Below are 19,653 nucleotides of genomic sequence, written 5' to 3' on the forward strand. Positions count from 1 at the left end.
ACAAAGGTGATTAGTAAGTCTGGGTTGTTTCATTCATTTTAGTTTTTTTCCCCTCTCTCCTTTCCTAAGATAAGACAAGATAAAGAGGCACTGCTGAACAAAACTTATCGTCTTTCTTTTTCTCTTTCTGTTTGTTTCTGTTTCCCCTCTTCACTCCGCCCTCTCTCTCTCTTTATCACCCCCCTCTCACGCTGTGTAAACTTTTGCAACGTCCCCTGCAGACCTTGGGATCTAAGCATGGCACGGAACTTGGACTGCCTTTCACTCAAAATCTCTTCTTCCCTCTCTCTCCCAACATCCCACTCTCCCTCATCCCAAATACTCACAGTCAATAGGTACATCCTTTGGATGAGGTATACATTCTGTCCACCTTGACTCGTAATAGAGATATAATCACACAAAGTAAAACAAAGAAAAATAGTGCCAGGGGAAACTTCCATTGATAAACTATATAGGTGTGTGCTATAAATAGCCGCGGGAAGTAGGGATGATGAGGATGCTGCCGCACCCTCTGATAAATTGGAATTAAATAATATTGGGCCTTTACTAGTCCTGTATTAGCAGACCAATATAGCCATCTGGAGCACAGACCAAAACAAATGTCAGCATCGCCACCCCCAAACGACTTCCTGTGGCTATGGTGCTATAATATGAATATGATGCTATTATTAACAAATCACAACAAATATTATTGTTCTCTCTTTCCACAACAATGATTTAGTATTCAGGGAAAGGAATTAGGTTATATTCCTCAGCCCCGGAGACCGACAGGGTGAAACATTTTTGTTCCAGCTCCGTACTCACACACCTGATCCAACTATTAAACGTATCATTAATCCTTTGACAGTATTTCCATCAGGTGTGTTAGTGCTGGGTGTGAATCCTGGTTGATAAACACACATGGAATACATACATGGATTAGAGAGGCCTATTGTGAGCACCAGCCATTGTTGAAGTGCCAGTTTACTGTATGCAACGTAGCGGTCTTCTGGTCAGACTCCGGAGACGGGCACATCGTGCACCACTCCCCAGTATACTTCTCGCCAATGTCCAGTCTCTTGACAACAAGGTTGATGAAATCCGAGCAAGGGTAGCATTCCAGAGGGACATCAGAGGCATCATGGCTCACAGGAGAGACGCTATCGGAGTCGGTGCAGCCAGCTGGTTTCTCCACGCATCGCGCCGACAGAAACAAACATCTTTCTGGTAAGAAGAGGAAAGTGATTTAAGGTGGACATGGTTTGATTAGCAGACTGTTCGTGGACCACAGGGAGAGAGTGCTGACTTTTTAAGTGAGTTTGTTTTGTCTTTTTGTGCAACTGGGTACTGGACTTCCTGACGGGCCGCCCCCAGGTGGTGAGGGTAGGCAACAACATCTCCACCCCGCTGATCCTCAACACTGGGGCCCCACAAGGGTGCGTTCTGAGCCCTCTCCTGTACTTCCTGTTCACCCACGACTGCGTGGCCACGCAAGCCTCCAACTCAATCATCAAGTTTACGGACGACACAACAGTGGTAGGCTTGATTACCAACAACGACGAGACGGCCTACAGGGAGGACGTGAGGGCCCTCAGAGTGTGGTGTCAGGAAAAGCCTTATGGCTAACGAGATGTGGTGTGGTCACAACAATATACAGGAACTCAAGTCCTTCTGTTCACCTGATTTAGAATTCATCACAATCAAATGTCGACCGCATTATCTACCAAGGGAATTCTCTTTGATTATAATCACAGCCGTATATATTCCCCCCCAAGCAGACACATCGATGGCTCTGAATGAACTTTATTTGACTCTTTGCAAACTGGAATCCATACATCCTGAGACTGCATTCATTGTAGCTGGGGATTTTAACAAGGCTAATCTGAAAACAAGACTCCCTAAATTGTATCAGCATATCGATTGCGCAACCAGGGCTGGCAAAACCTTGGATCACTGCTATTCTAACTTCCGCGACGCATATAAGGCCCTGCCCCGCCCTCCTTTCGGGAAAAGCTGACCACGATTCCATTTTGTTGATCCCTGCCTACAGACAGAAACTAAAACAAGAAGCTCCCACGCTGAGGTCTGTTCAACGCTGGTCCGACCAATCTGATTCCACGCTCCAAGACTGCTTCCATCACGTGGACTGGGATATGTTTCGTATTGCGTCAGACAACAACATTGACGAATACGCTGATTCGGTGTGCGAGTTCATTAGAATGTGCGTTGAAGATGTCGTTCCCATAGCAACGATTAAAACATTCCCAAACCAGAAACCGTGGATTGATGGCAGCATTCGCGAGAAACTGAAAGCGCAAACCACTGCTTTTAATCAGGGCAAGGTGACCGGAAACATGACCGAATACAAACAGTGTAGCTATTCCCTCCGCAAGGCAATCAAACAAGCTAAGCGTCAGTATAGAGACAAAGTAGAATCTCAATTCAACGGCTCAGACTCAAGAGGTATGTGGCAGGGTCTACAGTCAATCACGGATTACAAAAAGAAAACCAGCCCCGTCACGGACCAGGATGTCTTGCTCCCAGGCAGACTAAATAACTTTTTTGCCCGCTTTGAGGACAATACAGTGCCACTTTCACGGCCTGCAACCAAAACATGCGGCCTCAACTTCACTGCAGCCGAGGTGAGTAAAACATTTAAACGTGTTAACCCTCGCAAGGCTGCAGGCCCAGATGGCATCCCCAGCCGCGCCCTCAGAGCATGTGCAGACCAGCTGGCTGGTGTGTTTACTGACATATTCAATCAATCCCTATCCCAGTCTGCTGTTCCCACATGCTTCAAGAGGGCCACCATTGTTCCTGTTCCTAAGAAAGCTAAGGTAACTGAGCTAAACGACTACCGCCCCGTAGCACTCACTTCCGTCATCATGAAGTGCTTTGAGAGACTAGTCAAGGACCATATCACCTCCACCCTACCTGACACCCTAGACCCACTCCAATTTGCTTACCGCCCAAATAGGTCCACAGACGATGCATCTGGACAAGAGGAATACCTATGTGAGAATGCTGTTCATCGACTACAGCTCGGCATTTAACACCATAGTACCCTCCAAGCTCGTCATCAAGCTCGAGACCCTGGGTCTCGACCCCGCCCTGTGCAACTGGGTACTGGACTTCCTGACGGGCCGCCCCCAGGTGGTGAGGGTAGGCAACAACATCTCCACCCCGCTGATCCTCAACACTGGGGCCCCACAAGGGTGCGTTCTGAGCCCTCTCCTGTACTTCCTGTTCACCCACGACTGCGTGGCCACGCAAGCCTCCAACTCAATCATCAAGTTTACGGACGACACAACAGTGGTAGGCTTGATTACCAACAACGACGAGACGGCCTACAGGGAGGACGTGAGGGCCCTCAGAGTGTGGTGTCAGGAAAATAACCTCACACTCAACGTCAACAAAACTAAGGAGATGATTGTGGACTTCAGGAAACAGCAGAGGGAACACCCCCCTATCCACATCGATGGAACAGTAGTGGAGAGGGTAGCAAGTTTTAAGTTCCTCGGCATACACATCACAGACAAACTGAATTGGTCCACCCACACAGACAGCATCGTGAAGAAGGCGCAGCAGCGCCTCTTCAACCTCAGGAGGCTGAAGAAATTCGGCTTGTCACCAAAAGCACTCACAAACTTCTACAGATGCACAATCGAGAGCATCCTGGCGGGCTGTATCACCGCCTGGTACGGCAACTGTTCCGCCCACAACCGTAAGGCTCTCCAGAGGGTAGTGAGGACTGCACAACGCATCACCGGGGGCAAACTACCTGCCCTCCAGGACACCTACACCATGTTACAGGAAGGCCATAAAGATCATCAAGGACAACAACCAACCGAGCCACTGCCTGTTCACCCCGCTGTCATCCAGAAGGCGAGGTCAGTACAGGTGCATCAAAGCTGGGACCGAGAGACTGAAAAACAGCTTCTATCTCAAGGCCATCAGACTGCCACATAATTGGACCCCCTCGTCTGTCTAAATGAGCAGTTCTACACAATGGGCATCTGTTTAATGGCATAAAACATCTCAAAAGGGAGATTTCTACCTTTGTTTAACCTTTATTTAACTAGGCAAGTCAGTGAAGAACAAATTCTTATTTACAATGACGGCCTACCCCGGCCAAACCCAGGCGACACTGGACCAATTCTGCGCCGCCCTATGGGACTCCCAATCACGGCCGGATGTGATGCAGCCTGGACTTCAACCAGGGACTGCAGTGACGCAACTTGCACTGAGATGCACTGCCTTAGACCACTTCGCCACTTGGGAGTTGTGAGGGAGGGGTGGGGTGGCAAAGGGTGAAATTCCAACTCTTATCACATTATGGAGTGGACAAGCCCTCTGCAATATTTGCAATACCAGCACAATGTAAATATTTACCAGACACATAGAATAGGCAGTAACGGTGTGTGGGTAACATCACTGGGGAAGCCAAGCCAATAAAAAGCCATATTACAACCTATGTTGTGATAATTGCATTGTTTGCTCTATAACACAGTCGTTCATTTGCCACCGTGATATACAATAAGGCAGCGACAGCAAAAAGACAACAGTCACACAGTGCCGGAATAAATTCAACTACACATACGTTTGTTTCATCACAAAATTCTATCCTCCTGATTCCTGCTTACAAGCAAAAATTAAAGCAGGACGCACCAGTGACTCAGTCAATAAGAAAGTAGATGTTACCTACAGGACTGTTTTGCTAGCAAAGACTGTACTATGTTCCGCAATTCTTCCGATGGCATTGAGTCACTGGCTTCATCAATAAGTGCATTGATGATGTCGTCCCCACAGTGACAGTACATGCAGTTGAAGTCAGAAGTTTACATACACTTGGTTGGAGTCAATAATAATAACAATAACTTGTTTTTCAACCACTCCACAAATTTCTTGTTAACAAACTATAGTTTTGGTAAGTCAGTTAGGACATCTACTTTGTCCATGACACAAGTCCTTTTTCCAACAATTGTTTACAGACAGGTTATTTCACTGTATCACAATTCCAGTGGGTCAGAGGTTTACATACACTAAGTTGACTGTGCCCTTAAACAGCTTGGAAAATTACATAACATTATGTAATGGCTTTAGAAGCATCTGATAGGCTAATTGACATCATTTGTGTCAATTGGAGGTGTACCTGTGGATGTATTTCAAGGCCTATCTTCAAACTCAGTGCCTCTTTGCTTGACATTGTGGGAAAATCAAAAGAAATCAGTCAAGACCTCAGAAAAAAATTGTAGACCTCCACAAGTCTGGTTCATCCTTGGGAGCAATTTCCAAATGCCTGAAGGTACCACGTTCATCTGTACAAACAATAGTGTGCAAGTATAAACACCATGGGACCACACAACCATCATACCGCTCAGGAAGGAGACGTGTTCTTTCTACTAGAGATGAACGTACTTTTGTGCGAAAAGTGCAAACCAACCCCAGAACAACAGCAAAGGACCTTGTGAAGATGCTGGAGGAAACTGGTACAAAAGTATCTACATCCACAGTAAAACGAGTCCTATATCAACATAACCTGAAAAGCCGCTCAGCAATTAAGAAGCCACTGCTCCAAAACCGTCATAAAAAAGCCAGACTACAGTTTGCAACAGCACATGGGGACAAAGATCGTACTTTTTTGGAGAAATGTCCTCTGGTCTGATGAAACAAAAATCGAACTGTTTGGCAATAATGACCATCGTTATGTTTGGAGGAAAAAGGGGGAGGCTTGCAAGCCGAAGAACACCATCCCAACCGTGAAGCACGTGGTGGCAGGTGGTGCTTTGCTGCAGGAGGGACTGGTGCACATCACGAGGAAGGAAAATTAAGTGGATATATTGAAGCAACATCTCAAGACATCAGTCAGGAAGTTAAAGCTTGGTCGCAAATGGGTCTTCCAAATGAACAATGACCCCAAGCATACTTCCAAAGTTGTGGCAAAATGGCTTAAGGATAACAAAGTCAAGGTATTGGAATGGCCATCACAAAGCCCTGACCTCAATCCTATGGAAAACTTGTGGGCATAACTAAAAAAGCGTGTGCGAGCAAGGAGGCCCACAAACATGACTCAGTTACACCAGCTCTGTCAGGAGGAATGGGTCAAAATTCACCCAATTTATTGTGGGAAGCTTGTGGAAGGCTACCCAAAACGTTTGACCCAAGTTAAACAATGTAAAGGCAATGCTACCAAATACTAATTGAGTGTATGTAAACCTCTGACCCACTGGGAGTGTAGTGAAAGAAATAAAAGCTGCAATATGTCATTCTCCCTACTATTATTCTGACATTTCACATTCTTAAAATAAGGTGGTGATCCTAACTGGCCTAAAACAGGGAATTCTTACTGGGATTAAATGTCAGGAATCAATCAAAGCTTTTGCAGTATGAGCTGACATGTTGTCCATCCAATCATAGATGTAGGATGAACCTAGTATGTTGTATTGGGATTGTGCCACAGAGCATTATGGGGGTTCTAGCTACCAGCGCAAGTGTGCAGTTTTCTCTGCCAGAATGGCTAACACTACCAAAAAGGTGGTGGACATTTTTTTTAAAGAACCCCTATCATTCACTGGGGTACACAGAAAAGGAGTGAATTAAAAGTGAGGGTCTACCTCTGCCTGAGATCAGTTTAATGAAGAACGGTGAAAAGGTGAGGGCGTTCAATACCAACTGGTATCAAATGTATACAGGGAGCCCATTATCAAGCCACCTGTAATTGCATGTTATGATACTTTACATGCTGAACATCACTTCTGGGATGCCGAAAACAATGCTGAATTATTTGATACCTTCCATCAAACGTTAGATTAAAGAGAGAGGTTGATGCAGCACATTTTTTCGTGTGGGCTCAAGTAGGCTTTGCACTTTCAAAGATAACACATAATCACTCCGGACAGACATAAGCAAAAACTCATGACATAAATGTTGCAGCAGCCCAGTTGACACCTAAACATTAGAAATCTGACATGCTGTATGGGATGAAAACAATACTATTTTTCAGTCTGATCAACTGTAGGCTACCAATAAGAGCAGCTGCATACAGCCTATGTGTCACGACTGTGTCACGACACATAGGCTGTATGCAGCTGCTCTTATTAGTTCTCCACTCCCTGTTCGGGCGGTGCTCGCGGTCGTCATCGCTGGCCTACTAGCTGCTACCGATCCATTTTTCCTTTTCGTTTGTCTGTCTGTCTTTTTGGTTTGTTTTACACTTGTGTCCTTTTAGTTCATTTCGGGGTGGGTTTATTAACCTCCGTTGCCTGCCTCTTTGTGCGGGATTATTTGCTGTTTGCGCCACGTTTTTTTCTTTTTTCTCACGGTACCGTTTGGACTGTAATTAGGAGTAGAGGTTTCTCCTCCGTGTGTTACATTATTTCCCTGTGTGTGGCGACTTCGGTGGGTGTGTTTCCCCACCTGTTGTTGTTGTGTTGGGACTTTCAATAAATGATTGTGCTACTGGGACTTCCTTGCTCTCCTGCTCCTGAACCTACCGCTTCTAACACTATGCGCCCTGTCCATCTGGTCAGGGTAACTAATTGGTAACGCTATGAATTTGTAGTCCATTTGTTTGTCAGGAGAAAATTATTACCTGGAATGAATCAATCAATATAATAGTGATGGCAGATGTGTCATTTAAAAAAGTAATGCCTACAATTGCATAGGCCTGCATGATGCAAACATGCATAAAGCAAGCTTAGCCCTGTGAGTTCTATTGTCTGTCAGTTGTCTGGGTAGAGGAAATCCCCCTCCGAATCTAGTCTAAATATAATTTATATGAACAAATATAAGGTAGCTGCAGTTTGAATGTGTTCACCCCCCTCGCAGTGACACTTTTTTTCAGGATTTCTTTTAAAACCTTGAGACTTGATTAGAAAAAACTGGTCCCGTCATAGCCCATATAAAACCTTTTTACAACTGAATAATCACGGTCATACCTTATAGGGCTCAGAGTTTTCCTTGTTAGGTTAACATATAAGGAAAAACTCCAGGCCCTTAGGGGGCTGCTCTGGGACCTATGGTGCCACCAGTCTGCTTGCAGTTGTCCGTTATCGTTAGGTATGTGGATTATCAGGGCTTCATTCAGGAATGTTTCTTGAGCTACTTTGATGTGTCAAGTGGGCGAGAAGCGCAGTCTATGAATTTTGAGATGTCTGAGTTCAACTTCATAGAGAAACTCGTCCAAACCTACGATGGCGCAGCTGTAGTGGAATGTATCTGCTATTTGTATTTACAGCTATGTCCCCTGATGTTCCATGATTAAGAGGTGATGACTACTTCACTCCACTACCATTGTCAACCTTCTCCTGAAATGAACTGAAGCCATGACGTCTCAGGACTTTCTGACGCGCCGCCCCCAGGTGGTAAGTGTAGGTAACAACACATCCGCCACACTGATCCTCAACACGGGGGCCCAGTCCCCTCCTGTCCTCCCTGTTCACTCACCAACAACGATGAGACAGCATATAGGGAGGAGGTCAGAGACCTGGCCGTGTGGTGCCAGGACACCAACATCTTCCTTAATGTGATCAAGAAGATGATTGTGGACTACAGGAAAGGAGTACGGAGCATGCCTCCATTCTCATGACGGGGCTGTAGTGTAGTTGAGAGATTCCTTGGTTCCACATCACCAACAAACTAACGTGGTCCAAGCTCACCAAGACAGTCGTGAAGATAGCGCGACAAAACCTATTCCCCCTTAGGAGACTGAAAAGATTTGGCATGGGTCCTCAGATCCTCAAAAGGTTCTAAAGCTGAACCATCGAGAGCATCCTGGTTGCATCACTGCCTGGTAAGGCAACTGCTAGGCCTCCGACCGCAAGGCACTACAGAGGGTACACCACTGGGGCCAATCTTTCTGCCATCCAGGACCTCTTTACCAGGAGGTGTCGGAGGAAGGCCCTAAAAATTGTCAAAGACTCCAGCCACCCTAGTCATAGACTGTTCTCTCTACTACTGCACGGCAAGCAATACAGGAGCGCCAAGTCTAGGTCCAAGAGGCTTCTAAACAGCTTTTACCCCCCCTCTTTTTACGCTGCTGCTACTCTCTGTTATCTTTGCATAAGTCACTTTAATAACTCTTATCTACATCTAAATATATATATTATATATTCTACATATATATATATATATAAAATATATTACCTCAATTACCTCGAATAACCGGTGCCCCGCACACTGACTCTGTACCCGTACCCCCTGTATATAGCCTCGCTATTGTTATTTTACTGTTGCTCTTTGTTACCTTTGTTACTTTTATTTCTTCTTTTTTTTAGGTATTTTTCTTAAAACTGCATTGTTGGTTAAGGGCTTGTAAGTAAGCATTTCACTGTAAGGTGAACCTGTTGTATTCGGCGCATGTGACAAATACAATTTGATTTGATCATAAAACAGGAGAGCAACATCTGTCCGGTGAAGTCCACAAAGCAAATATTGCATGTAACAAAGAGTTATGGGACCTGCAGCATGGTCAAGCAAGTTAATGTTTTCGACTACTACTGATTGAGAAGCATGGAGTTACAGCAATCGGCACAAAGACAACGGGAGCACTGCCTCCGCTAATTCCAGCACCATTTCAACTTAAACATCATTAAATCAACAAGGCTATACATGCTTAGTTCAATACAGTGAAAACAAACTTAAAGCTACCAAAAAACGATTTAGTCCAATCAATGTTGCTTCATATCATGTGGCTGTCCATGGTACTAATTTCTGTGTGTGTGCGTGCGTGCTTATGTGCGCACACAAGTAAAAATTATTTTGGGGAACTCAAAATTAAACGCCAATCCTAATTAAACGACAATCTTGACCTCTTCTCTTTCATGTTGGCAAAACAGTCTATGGCTGTGTACCCTTTAAGTTTTTGTTTTCATAGGCTACCTAGCTAAAACACTTAAAAGACTAACTTCCTCACATGGGCAACAATGAACCAGTTAAGTTAGCTAGCTAGCTATCGTGAGCCTACTAGGATACATCTAGGCTACATATTGAACTTCAATCGCCTCGGGGCAGTGGCACAATATATTAGTTTATAGTTAGATCATCGCTATCATAACCTGTACAGAGAATTAAGTCAAAACCACAAGTCCAAATCCCCATCTCCATCCATGGCTTAGGAACGGACAAATTGAGCAAGCTAGCTACTACTGCTGGACATGAACACAAGCAGACCAGAAACGGACACGTTTTTCTGACAATGATGACATTTTGCTCAGGATGTGATTTGATGGTGTGAAGCCAAATCCAAACCGGCCTCCCTTGGGGTGGTGTTTTTCTGCGCCAGGACAGCCCACAGTTGAGCTCAGCTCAATGCTGATTGGTGGCATCAATCAATCAAATGCTACTGCGGCAACAACTCTTTTGTTCCAGAGAGCATGGACTACACATACTGAGACAGAGGGATGCTGTTTCCCTCGCTCGATTTCTCTGGTGAGATTGACTTTACCAACACTTTACACTTTATATTTTTATTCAGTATTCTTAGCATGCTAGCTAACCCTAACCTTCAAGATTTTATGGTAGAAATTGCCTGAAAGGTCATGTTACATCATGTTAACAACCAGCGGTTGAAAACTTTTGGAAATTATGTTTTGCTGTTATAATTTGTCAAATTGATGTCCTTAAATATTGAAAAAGATATCCAATGTTGAAATTCTCCAAATGGCATTTCCTTTCAGACTTGTTACTTTATGAAAGAAATTGCCTAATGTTAATCACCAATGGTGGAAAACTGACGAAAGGATATATTGTGAGTAAAATACACAAAATCGTGTCTTCTATTATTGAAAAAGATCTCTCATGGTCAAAATCCTCAAATTATACCGCCATTCTGTCCTTAAGTAGTTTTATGGTAGAAATATTCTCAAAAGTCATATTATATAATGTTAACAAAAAATGGTTGAAATCTTTTGGAAATCATGTTTTGCTGTTAAGATTCATCAAATTGATGTCATCAAATATTGAAAAAGAACTCCAAGGTTGAAATTCTGCTAGTCATTACCTTTCAGACTTCTTATTTTATGAAAGAAATTGCCTAATGTTAACCACCAATGGTGGAAAACTGACTAAAATTATATTTTGTGGGTAAGATACAGAAAATCATGTCAACTATAATTGAAAAAGATCTCTCATGGTTGAAATTCTCCAATTTATACCTCCATTCTGTCCTTTAGTAGTGTTATTGTAGAAACCCCTTTTAACCCTTTTAGCTAACCCTTCCCCTAACCCTAACCCTAACCTTAATCCTTTACCCTAACTTCTAAACTTAACCCTAACCCTTAGCCTAGCTAATGTTAGCCACCTAGCTAGAATTGATAACATATGATACGTTTTGGAAATTCGGAACATATTGTACATTTAACAAATTCGGAACATATTGTATGTTTTGCAGAGTTGTAATATATCCTTCAAAATGGGTAATGGACATCCACAAATTAATACATACCATACGAAACATAGCATATCATACTAAATGGAGTGTCTCGGCTTTACATACAGAATCATATGAAAATCTCTGAGACCAGGTTGAATCTCTAAACATATTTGACCCCTGAAAGAAGCGGAGATGACAGAGAAAAATGTACAGATGTCATCTAGATTCTAGATTCATTCTATCGATTTATGACATTTTTCTGAAGAGCAAGGGTTTATTTAGTCTTCTAAGGCAACATATAAAGACAGAAGGGAAGCTGCTTGTACTGTATCTAATTATAGACAAGTTGACTAACAAATGCCTACCAAAATGTCAAATTATAAGCAGAAACATATCTAAATCGTTCCATCATCTCTGACTGTAGCCAACAGTGCATTTTCTATATTAGCAGACTAGGGTGCAGGCCTCAGATCTTCACTTTAGCACATACAGTACATGAGTGTAAAACATTAGGAACACCTGCTCTTTCCATGATATAGACTAGGGGTTCACAAACGTTTTCACTCAGGGGAACATGAAGGGGATGAGATAGGTTAAAGAAGGATTCAGAGGGTGAATGGGCAAGACAAAAGATTTAAGTGCCTTTGAATGGGGTATGGTGGTAAATGCCAGGCACACCGGTTTGAGTGTGTCAAGAACTGCAATGCTGCTGGGTGTTCACTCTCAACAGTTTCTCGTGAGTGTCAAGAATGGTCCACCAACCAAAGACATATAGACAACTTGACAGAACTGTAGAAAGCATTGGAGTCAACTAGGGCCAGCATCCCTGTGTATTGCTTTTGATACCTTGTAGTCCATGCCCCAATGAATTGAGGCTGCTATGAGGGCAAGAGAGGGTGCAACTCAATATTAGCAAGGTGTTCCTAATGTTTTGTACACTCACTGTATCGTCGGGCGGTTGCGATGGGTTATTAGCAATTTCTGCCGGGTGTGGGTGACCCGAGTACCACACTAACGCACACGCACACATGCACTGGAGCGCACGCACCCGGCACGCACAGACACACACACCCACTAACTTGACCAGTCACTACTACCTTGTGTGGTTCAGGTGGTAGAGCATGGTGTTTGCAATGCCAGGGTTGTGGGTTCAATTTCCATGGGGTACCAGTATGAAAATGTATGCCCTCACTACTGTAAATCATTCTTGATAAGAGCGTCTGCTAAATGACTAAAATGTTGATCTTGAACAATAAACATAATTCTGCCATGTTAACTGAAGAATGCAAATATAATACTATTTTCTCCAAAAAAGATCACTTACAGTAGACACCATAAGTGGTCCACACGTTCAGCTATAAAAAACCTGTATGTTGGGGCCTCCCAAGTGGCGCAGCGGTCTAAGGCACTGCATCACAGTGATTCTGGGTATCACAACCGGACATAATCGGGAGTCCTATAGGGTGGCGCACAATTGGCCCAGCGACGTCCAGGTTAGGGGAGGGTTTGGCCGGGGGCTTTACTTGGCTCATCTCACTAGCGACTCCTTGTGGAGGGCCGGGCGCCTGCAGGCTGACCCCAGTCGTCAGTTGAACGGTGTTTACTCTGACACATTGGTGCGGCTGACTTCTGGGTTAAGTGGGCAGGTGTTAAGAAGTGCTGTTTGGCGGGTCATGTTTCAGGGGGACGCATGACTCGACCTTTGCCAACCGAGCCCGTTGGGGTGTTGCAGTGATGAGACACGATTGAAATTGGAGAGAAAAAGGGGGTAAAATACAATATGTATGTATGTTCAGACCGTTTTAAAACCACAACCTACAACATGGTCCTTTATCACCATCTAGTGGTCTGTACCACAAGGTGACTGTGTCTCAGTGCTGTCAAACACAAATACAGACACTCAAACAACAAGGCTCTCCTCTCTCCCTCATCAGCACCTCAGTTCCTCTCTACAGTAACCACAAAACCTACCAGATGGTGCTGGGTTCCAAACCCCTAGCATAATTCTGTTATCATGGTGTTGATGAATGATTGAAAATGTTAAATGAACAAGCAGAAGTGTATATTGAATATTTCTATATAAAATTACAATATTTTAGCATTTGCATATATTCTAATATATGATAATACATAATAATTTATACTTATATAACGGATAGATATTGCCACGCAATCTGATTGGTAAAGAGTGCGTTCCAGCTATGCTGTTATTGACAGTAATAGTACAGCTAGCTTAATCACTTTGATATGTTCAGTAGTTGAGATGTTTAAGGAGCGGATGGTTGAAGATAAGAGCTGTGCTGCCAGAGCCATCTGCCTCAGTCAGTACCAGTCACCTGCTCCAGCCATCACACACACACACACACACACACACGCACGCACGCACGCACGCACACACACACACACACACACACACAGCCATGGAAACCAGTGGTAAGGTGAGGCAGGCAGCCTCCTAACGACCTTCACTAACAGTTCTGCTTCAAAATCGCACTGCAGCAGGTGATTGTCCCAGCAGACAAGCCTGGGACTGGGGTGTCTGGAAACTGACATTGATTCAAAGTTGGGGGACGACACTAAAAAAGTATATTTTCAAAGTACATGCACAGTATTTACCACGTTTTCCTCTAATATTGTACATAGACAATACACTATAATATAGTGGTTATTTGTTTTTAATTTCATCTCACATTATACCATACTGTATGTTTGGAATGGGATTCTGTCTTGGCTTTATTTCATCTATAAGAATAACCTCATACTGTATGTCAGTAGCCTATCAGGTCTGGCCTTTCATACAGGGCTACATCAGAATAGTAATGATGACAACACTGACCTGTGGAAAGAGAGGGAGGGGTTGCTGCTGTATGACATCACTGACCTAGGGAAGGAGAATGTGGGGTTGCTGTACCAGCTGCTCCCCAGCATCCGTGCCCCGCCCCCTCCCCCTCTCAGGGGCGTGTCATCCGGGCTACTACTCAGCCTTTCACTGGAGGGGGCACGCGTGGCATCCGAGTCTCCCGTCACCGTGACGATGGAATCTGATAAGCTTGTCCCCCTCTCGCAGTGGGCCAATGGGGCGAAGCTCAGCTTGACAATCTGCCGGGCGCTTTGACAGATCATCTGACCCCCCTGGATCTCTGGGGTCAGCGTGGGGAGGTCAAAGGTCAGGACGGTCTGTGTGCTGGAGGTCAGCAGCTCCTCACTGTCCAGGTCCAGGCTGCCGTAGGACGTGCCCTTGGCGCGGTGTGACTCCATGATGCTCTCAAAATGGTGGCTAAAGCTGTCCTCGGAGGTGCCTGCGAGGCGAGGCCCCGACAACAGGACGGGCGACTTGAGGGCCGGGAGGTTGTCAAAGAAACTGTCCAACGGCCTAGAGGTAGAGAGTGAAAGACGGAAAGGAGGAGAGAGACCACGAATGATACACTGGAAGTCTAACAGTCTAATATTCTCAGTGAGTCACCCTGGAAATGATCTCAGCTGAAAGATTGCATTATTAGTGTAGTGACTGACTATGGCACACTGTATACTCTAAATGTTTGACCTTAGAAAACTGAATGCTAAAGCAAAACATTTCATCAAACTGGTTTGAATGGTCTATTGTCAAGTAGGTTTGTTAGGAAGATATAAGGTAGCAGAAGGAAACATACAACATAAGGTAGCGGGAAGAGACACACATTCATATACTACTGTAGCTCTTGCCAGATCCTGCTTCAGCAGTGTTCTTGTGGGAGAAAAATTACGACGCCAACTGAAACATTGATTAATATCTTCATTCAAAGCACCTTTGTTCTATTCACAAGGACAGATGCTAGAAATAGATAGGATTTTTATTACAGACTGCTATGAGTACAATCAAACTTCAAATGTGTGAGCATGTGTTTGTGTCTCTGCATTACATACGTGTGTATGATTATGTGTGTGTGATTGTAAGCATATTTTAAAGTATATTTTTAGGAATGTGTGTGTGCGAGCGTGCACGTGTGTGTATGCATTTGTGAGTGTGTGTTTCTACGTGCCTATGTGTCTATGTTCATCTCACCTCTTCAGCAGCTGACTAATCACCTGCTGCTGCTGCTGTCTCTTAATGTCCCCTTGCATCCTCACTGAGGCCCAGCTCACCACCTCCTCCTCCTCCAGCTCCTCTTCCTCCTCCTCTCCTTCCACCTCCTCCTCCGCGCTTGTGCTCTCATAGGGACAGACACCCAGGGGGCTGCTGTCTGTACCCGACGTGCTTTTCACGCTACGGTTACTGCCAAATGCTGAGTCGGCGTCTTCCTGCTCAGCCAAAAGCACCTCATCGATGTCGGTCTCGCGGTAACAGCGCAGGGGCACGGCATCCAGGTCCGTCTCCGAGTACTTGAGGGTCATCCGGATGATGCCCGTCTTGGGCGACGCCCCCGCCACAGCTGGGTGAGGAGTCACCAGCTCCACCTCCACATGCTGCACCTCATGATTAGCCGAGATGAGGGGGAGGGAGGTGGGGGGCGTGGGAGTGGGGGATTCACTGGACTGGCCACTAGGAGGAGCTGTCGAGGCCTCGATGGTATCTGTCATGATGGAACAGAAGAAGCAGTTGATGAAAAGGAACGGAAAATGACTGTGCTGCCATGCTAATCCTAATGCTGTTGTAAGGTTGCTGAAGACTGACCTCTGAGCATGCTTTAACACGTTTCATGTCACTTGACTCACATAGTACAGTATAGTGTCTACCCCAGTGGTATTCAAACTTTTTCACCAGGGACAACATTTATTTCCCAAGAACTTCTCTCGACCCCACCCTTCCCCAAATCTAATGACGCAACCTTAAAATCGGTACATTTCGATTTTTACATCAACAAATAACCATAAATTCATTGCATTTTCATCTCTTATCGAAATTAAAATAATAAATAAACAAAAAACATTTACTCAACACAATAAAATGTTTATATTATCTTTCTCTATATTGTCCCATTACAATAATCTGTACTCTAAATATTAGTATTTTATTTTGGTGACCCCACTGCAGTTCCCTGAAAACCCACTAGGGGTTGCGACCTGACTTTGAATACCACTGGTCTATTCTATACAGTTAAAGAGCCATAGACATAGTCATAGACATAAATACTGTATATAGCTAATACTGTATCTTTCTCTATGGGTAATGAGTATGGGTGGTAAATATGCTCTCACTTTTCTCCCCCCTGCTGGCATCCTCCTCAGCGGGGTTCCCAAATAGGAACTCCCACTTGGCACGAGCTATCCTCTGAGAGTGGAGGGAGGGGCCTGGGACTGCAGAACCACTGTCCGTCTGGAACAACCAAAGAGACATACACACAGACATGTACACATATACAAAAGCCACTGTTAAAAACCCTCTCTTCTTAACCCTCTCTCTAGCCCTGGGAGACATGGCGCAGACAAATATGGCAGCTCTTATTCTAGCTCCTAAGCAACTTTTCAGTATTGTTTTTTGGGGTGTTATTTCTTACGTTATTAGCCCAGAAAATACTTTGTGTTATTACATACCGCCGGAAATAACTTTTGGATATCAGAGTGGCAGTAACTCACCAGCATTACGACCAGGAATACGACTTCCTGAATTGGATCCGTTGTTCGTACCTCCCAATGCAATTAAACTTATTCCAGAGGCTGCTCCAAAACATTGCCAGCGGAGAAGAGGTATTTGTATTGGACTTCTAGTCCGACTCAGGAGGAGTGCACACCATCCACCGCTTCCGAGTACATTACTCGCTAATCTTCAGTCTCTGGATAAGAAAGTAGACGAGCTCAGGGCAAGGATCTCCTTCCAGAAAGACATCAGGAATTGTAACATACTCTGTTTCATGGAAACATGGCTCTCTTGGGATATACTGTCCCTGTCCATACAGCCAGCTGGGCTCTCAGTACATTGCACAGACAGGAATAAAGCACTCTCCGGGAAGAAGAAAGGCAGGGGTGTATGTTTCATAATTAACTACTCATAGTGTAATTAGTGTGATTTTGTTCACCCGTCCTAGAATACCTCGCAATCAAATGCCGACTGTATTACCTCCCAAGATAATTATCTTCGGTTATAGTCACAGCCGTGTATATTCCCCATCAAGCCGATACCATGATAGCCCTCAAAGAACTACACTGGACTTTATGCAAACTGGAAACCACATATCCAGAGGAGCATTTATTGTAGCTGGGGATTTTAACAAAGCAAATTTGAGGAAAATGCTACCGAAGTTCTACCAACACATTGACTGTAGTACTCGCGCAAAACATTGGAACTCTGCTACTCAACTTTTCGAAATGCCTACAAGGCCCTCCCCCACCCTCCCTTTGGCAAATCTGATCACGACTCCATTTTGCTCCTCCCTTCCATTGGCAGAAACACAAAATGGAAGTACCCGTGCTAAGGTGTAGTCAACGCTTGTCTCTGTAAGGACCAACACAGGAGTAGAGAAGCAGGTACAGGGAGTCAACATTTAATAAGGAACAGACATGGAACAGGACAGGAACAGCGTCAGGGTAAAACACAGAAGTGTGACAATTAATGCAGCAGCGGGGAGCAGAGCTGGGGAACTGACAAATATAGGGGAGGTAATAAACAGGTGATTGAGTCCAGGTGAGTCCAATAAATCCCTAATGCGCGTGGCGAGGGAAGGCAAGTGTGCATAATGATGGTGGCAGGAATGCGTAATGCAGGGCAGCCAGGCGCCCTCGAGTACTAGGGGGAAAGAGCAGGAGCAGGCGTGACATTACCCCCCCTCTAGGGGCGCCACCCAGCGTCCCACCTTGTCGAGCATGACGGGTGCCAGCCGAGGCACGGGCGCCGGACAAGCCAGCCTGGCAGAAGCGTGGGAGCCTAGCGAGCCAGCTGAGGCATAGGAGCCTGAGCAGGCGTGACAGTCTGACCAATCGGAATCCATACTTCAAAATGTTTTGATCACGAGGACTGGGATATGTTCCAGGTAGCCTCTGAGAATAACATAGACTAATACATGGATACGATGACTCAGTTCATCAGGAAGTCTATAGGAGATGTTGTAACCACTGTGACTATTAAAACCTACCGAAACCATATTGCCGGATACAAACTGTGTAGTTATTCCCTCCGCAAGGCAATCAAACAAGTGAAATGCCGGTACAGGGACAAAGTGGAGTCGCAACGACTCAGACACGAGACATATGTGGCGGGTCTACAGGAAGTCATGGACTACAAAACTAAACCAGCCACGTCATGGACACCGACATCACACTTCCAGACAAACTAAACACCTTCTTTGCCCGCTTTGAGGATAATTACAGTGCACCCCCCCCCCCCTCCTTCTCCGTGGCCGACAGAATGTCATATGGTCAGATGAAACCAAAATATAACTTTTTGGTAAAAACTCAACTCGTCGTGTTTGGAGGACAAAGAATGCTGAGTTGCATCCAAAGAACACCATACCTACTGTGAAGCATGGGGGTGGAAACATCATGCTTTGGGGCTGTTTTTCTGCAAAGGGACCAGGACGACTGATCCGTGTAAAGTAAAGAATGAATGGGGCCATGTATCGTGAGATTTTGAGTGAAAACCTCCTTCCATCAGCAAAGGGCATTGAAGATGAAACGTGGCTGGGTCTTTCAGCATGACAATGATCCCAAACACACCGCCCGGGCAACAAAGGAGTGGCTTCGTAAGAAGCATTTCAAGGTCCTGGAGTGGCCTAGCCAGTCTCCAGATCTCAACCCCATAGAAAATCTTTGGAGGGAGTTGAAAGTCCGTGTTGCCCAGCAACAGCCCCAAAACATTACTGCTCTAGAGGAGATCTGCATCGAGGAATGGGCCAAAATACCAGCAACAGTGTGTGAAAACCTTGTGAAGACAGAAAACATTTGACCTCTGTCATTGCCAACAAAGGGTATATAACAAAGTATTGTGATAAAATACCAAATACTTATTTTCCACCATAATTTGCAAGTAAATTCATTAAAAATCCTACAATGCGATTTTCTGTATTTTTTTCCCATTTTTTCTGTCATAGTTGAAGTGTACCTATGATGACAATTACAGGCCTCTCTCATCTTTTTAAGTGGGAGAACTTGCACAATTGGTGACTGTATTCTGTATTTGCCCCACTGTATTCCCTCCGTAAGGCAATCAAACAGGCAAAACGTCAGTACAGAGACAAAATGGAGACGCAATTCAACGGCTCAGACATGAGACTTATGTGGCAGGGTCTACAGACAATCCAGGGACTACAAAGGGAAAACCAGCCACGTTGCAGATACCACGTCTTGCTTCTGGACGAGCTAAACACCTTCTTCGCCCGCTTTGAGAATAAAAC

At 44.8% G+C, this 19,653-nt stretch overlaps 1 protein-coding gene across 1 annotated transcript in view; it reads right to left on the reverse strand.

Annotated features, from left to right (window-relative positions):
- The window catches only part of LOC109870572 (PH and SEC7 domain-containing protein 1), a 110,346-nt gene that overhangs the window by 54,033 nt on the left and 36,660 nt on the right, over nucleotides 1-19,653 (reverse strand). Inside the window, exons 3-5 of the mRNA XM_020461142.2 lie at nucleotides 16,526-16,643; nucleotides 15,393-15,900; nucleotides 14,232-14,723 (exon numbers count right to left, since the gene is read on the reverse strand). Of these exons, the coding sequence (XP_020316731.2) occupies nucleotides 14,232-14,723; nucleotides 15,393-15,900; nucleotides 16,526-16,643 (1,118 nt within the window). The remainder of the gene's footprint in view (nucleotides 1-14,231; nucleotides 14,724-15,392; nucleotides 15,901-16,525; nucleotides 16,644-19,653) is intronic.

This window comes from Oncorhynchus kisutch, linkage group LG25 (assembly GCF_002021735.2).
Source record: "Oncorhynchus kisutch isolate 150728-3 linkage group LG25, Okis_V2, whole genome shotgun sequence".
In the NCBI taxonomy this organism is placed as follows: domain Eukaryota; kingdom Metazoa; phylum Chordata; class Actinopteri; order Salmoniformes; family Salmonidae; genus Oncorhynchus; species Oncorhynchus kisutch.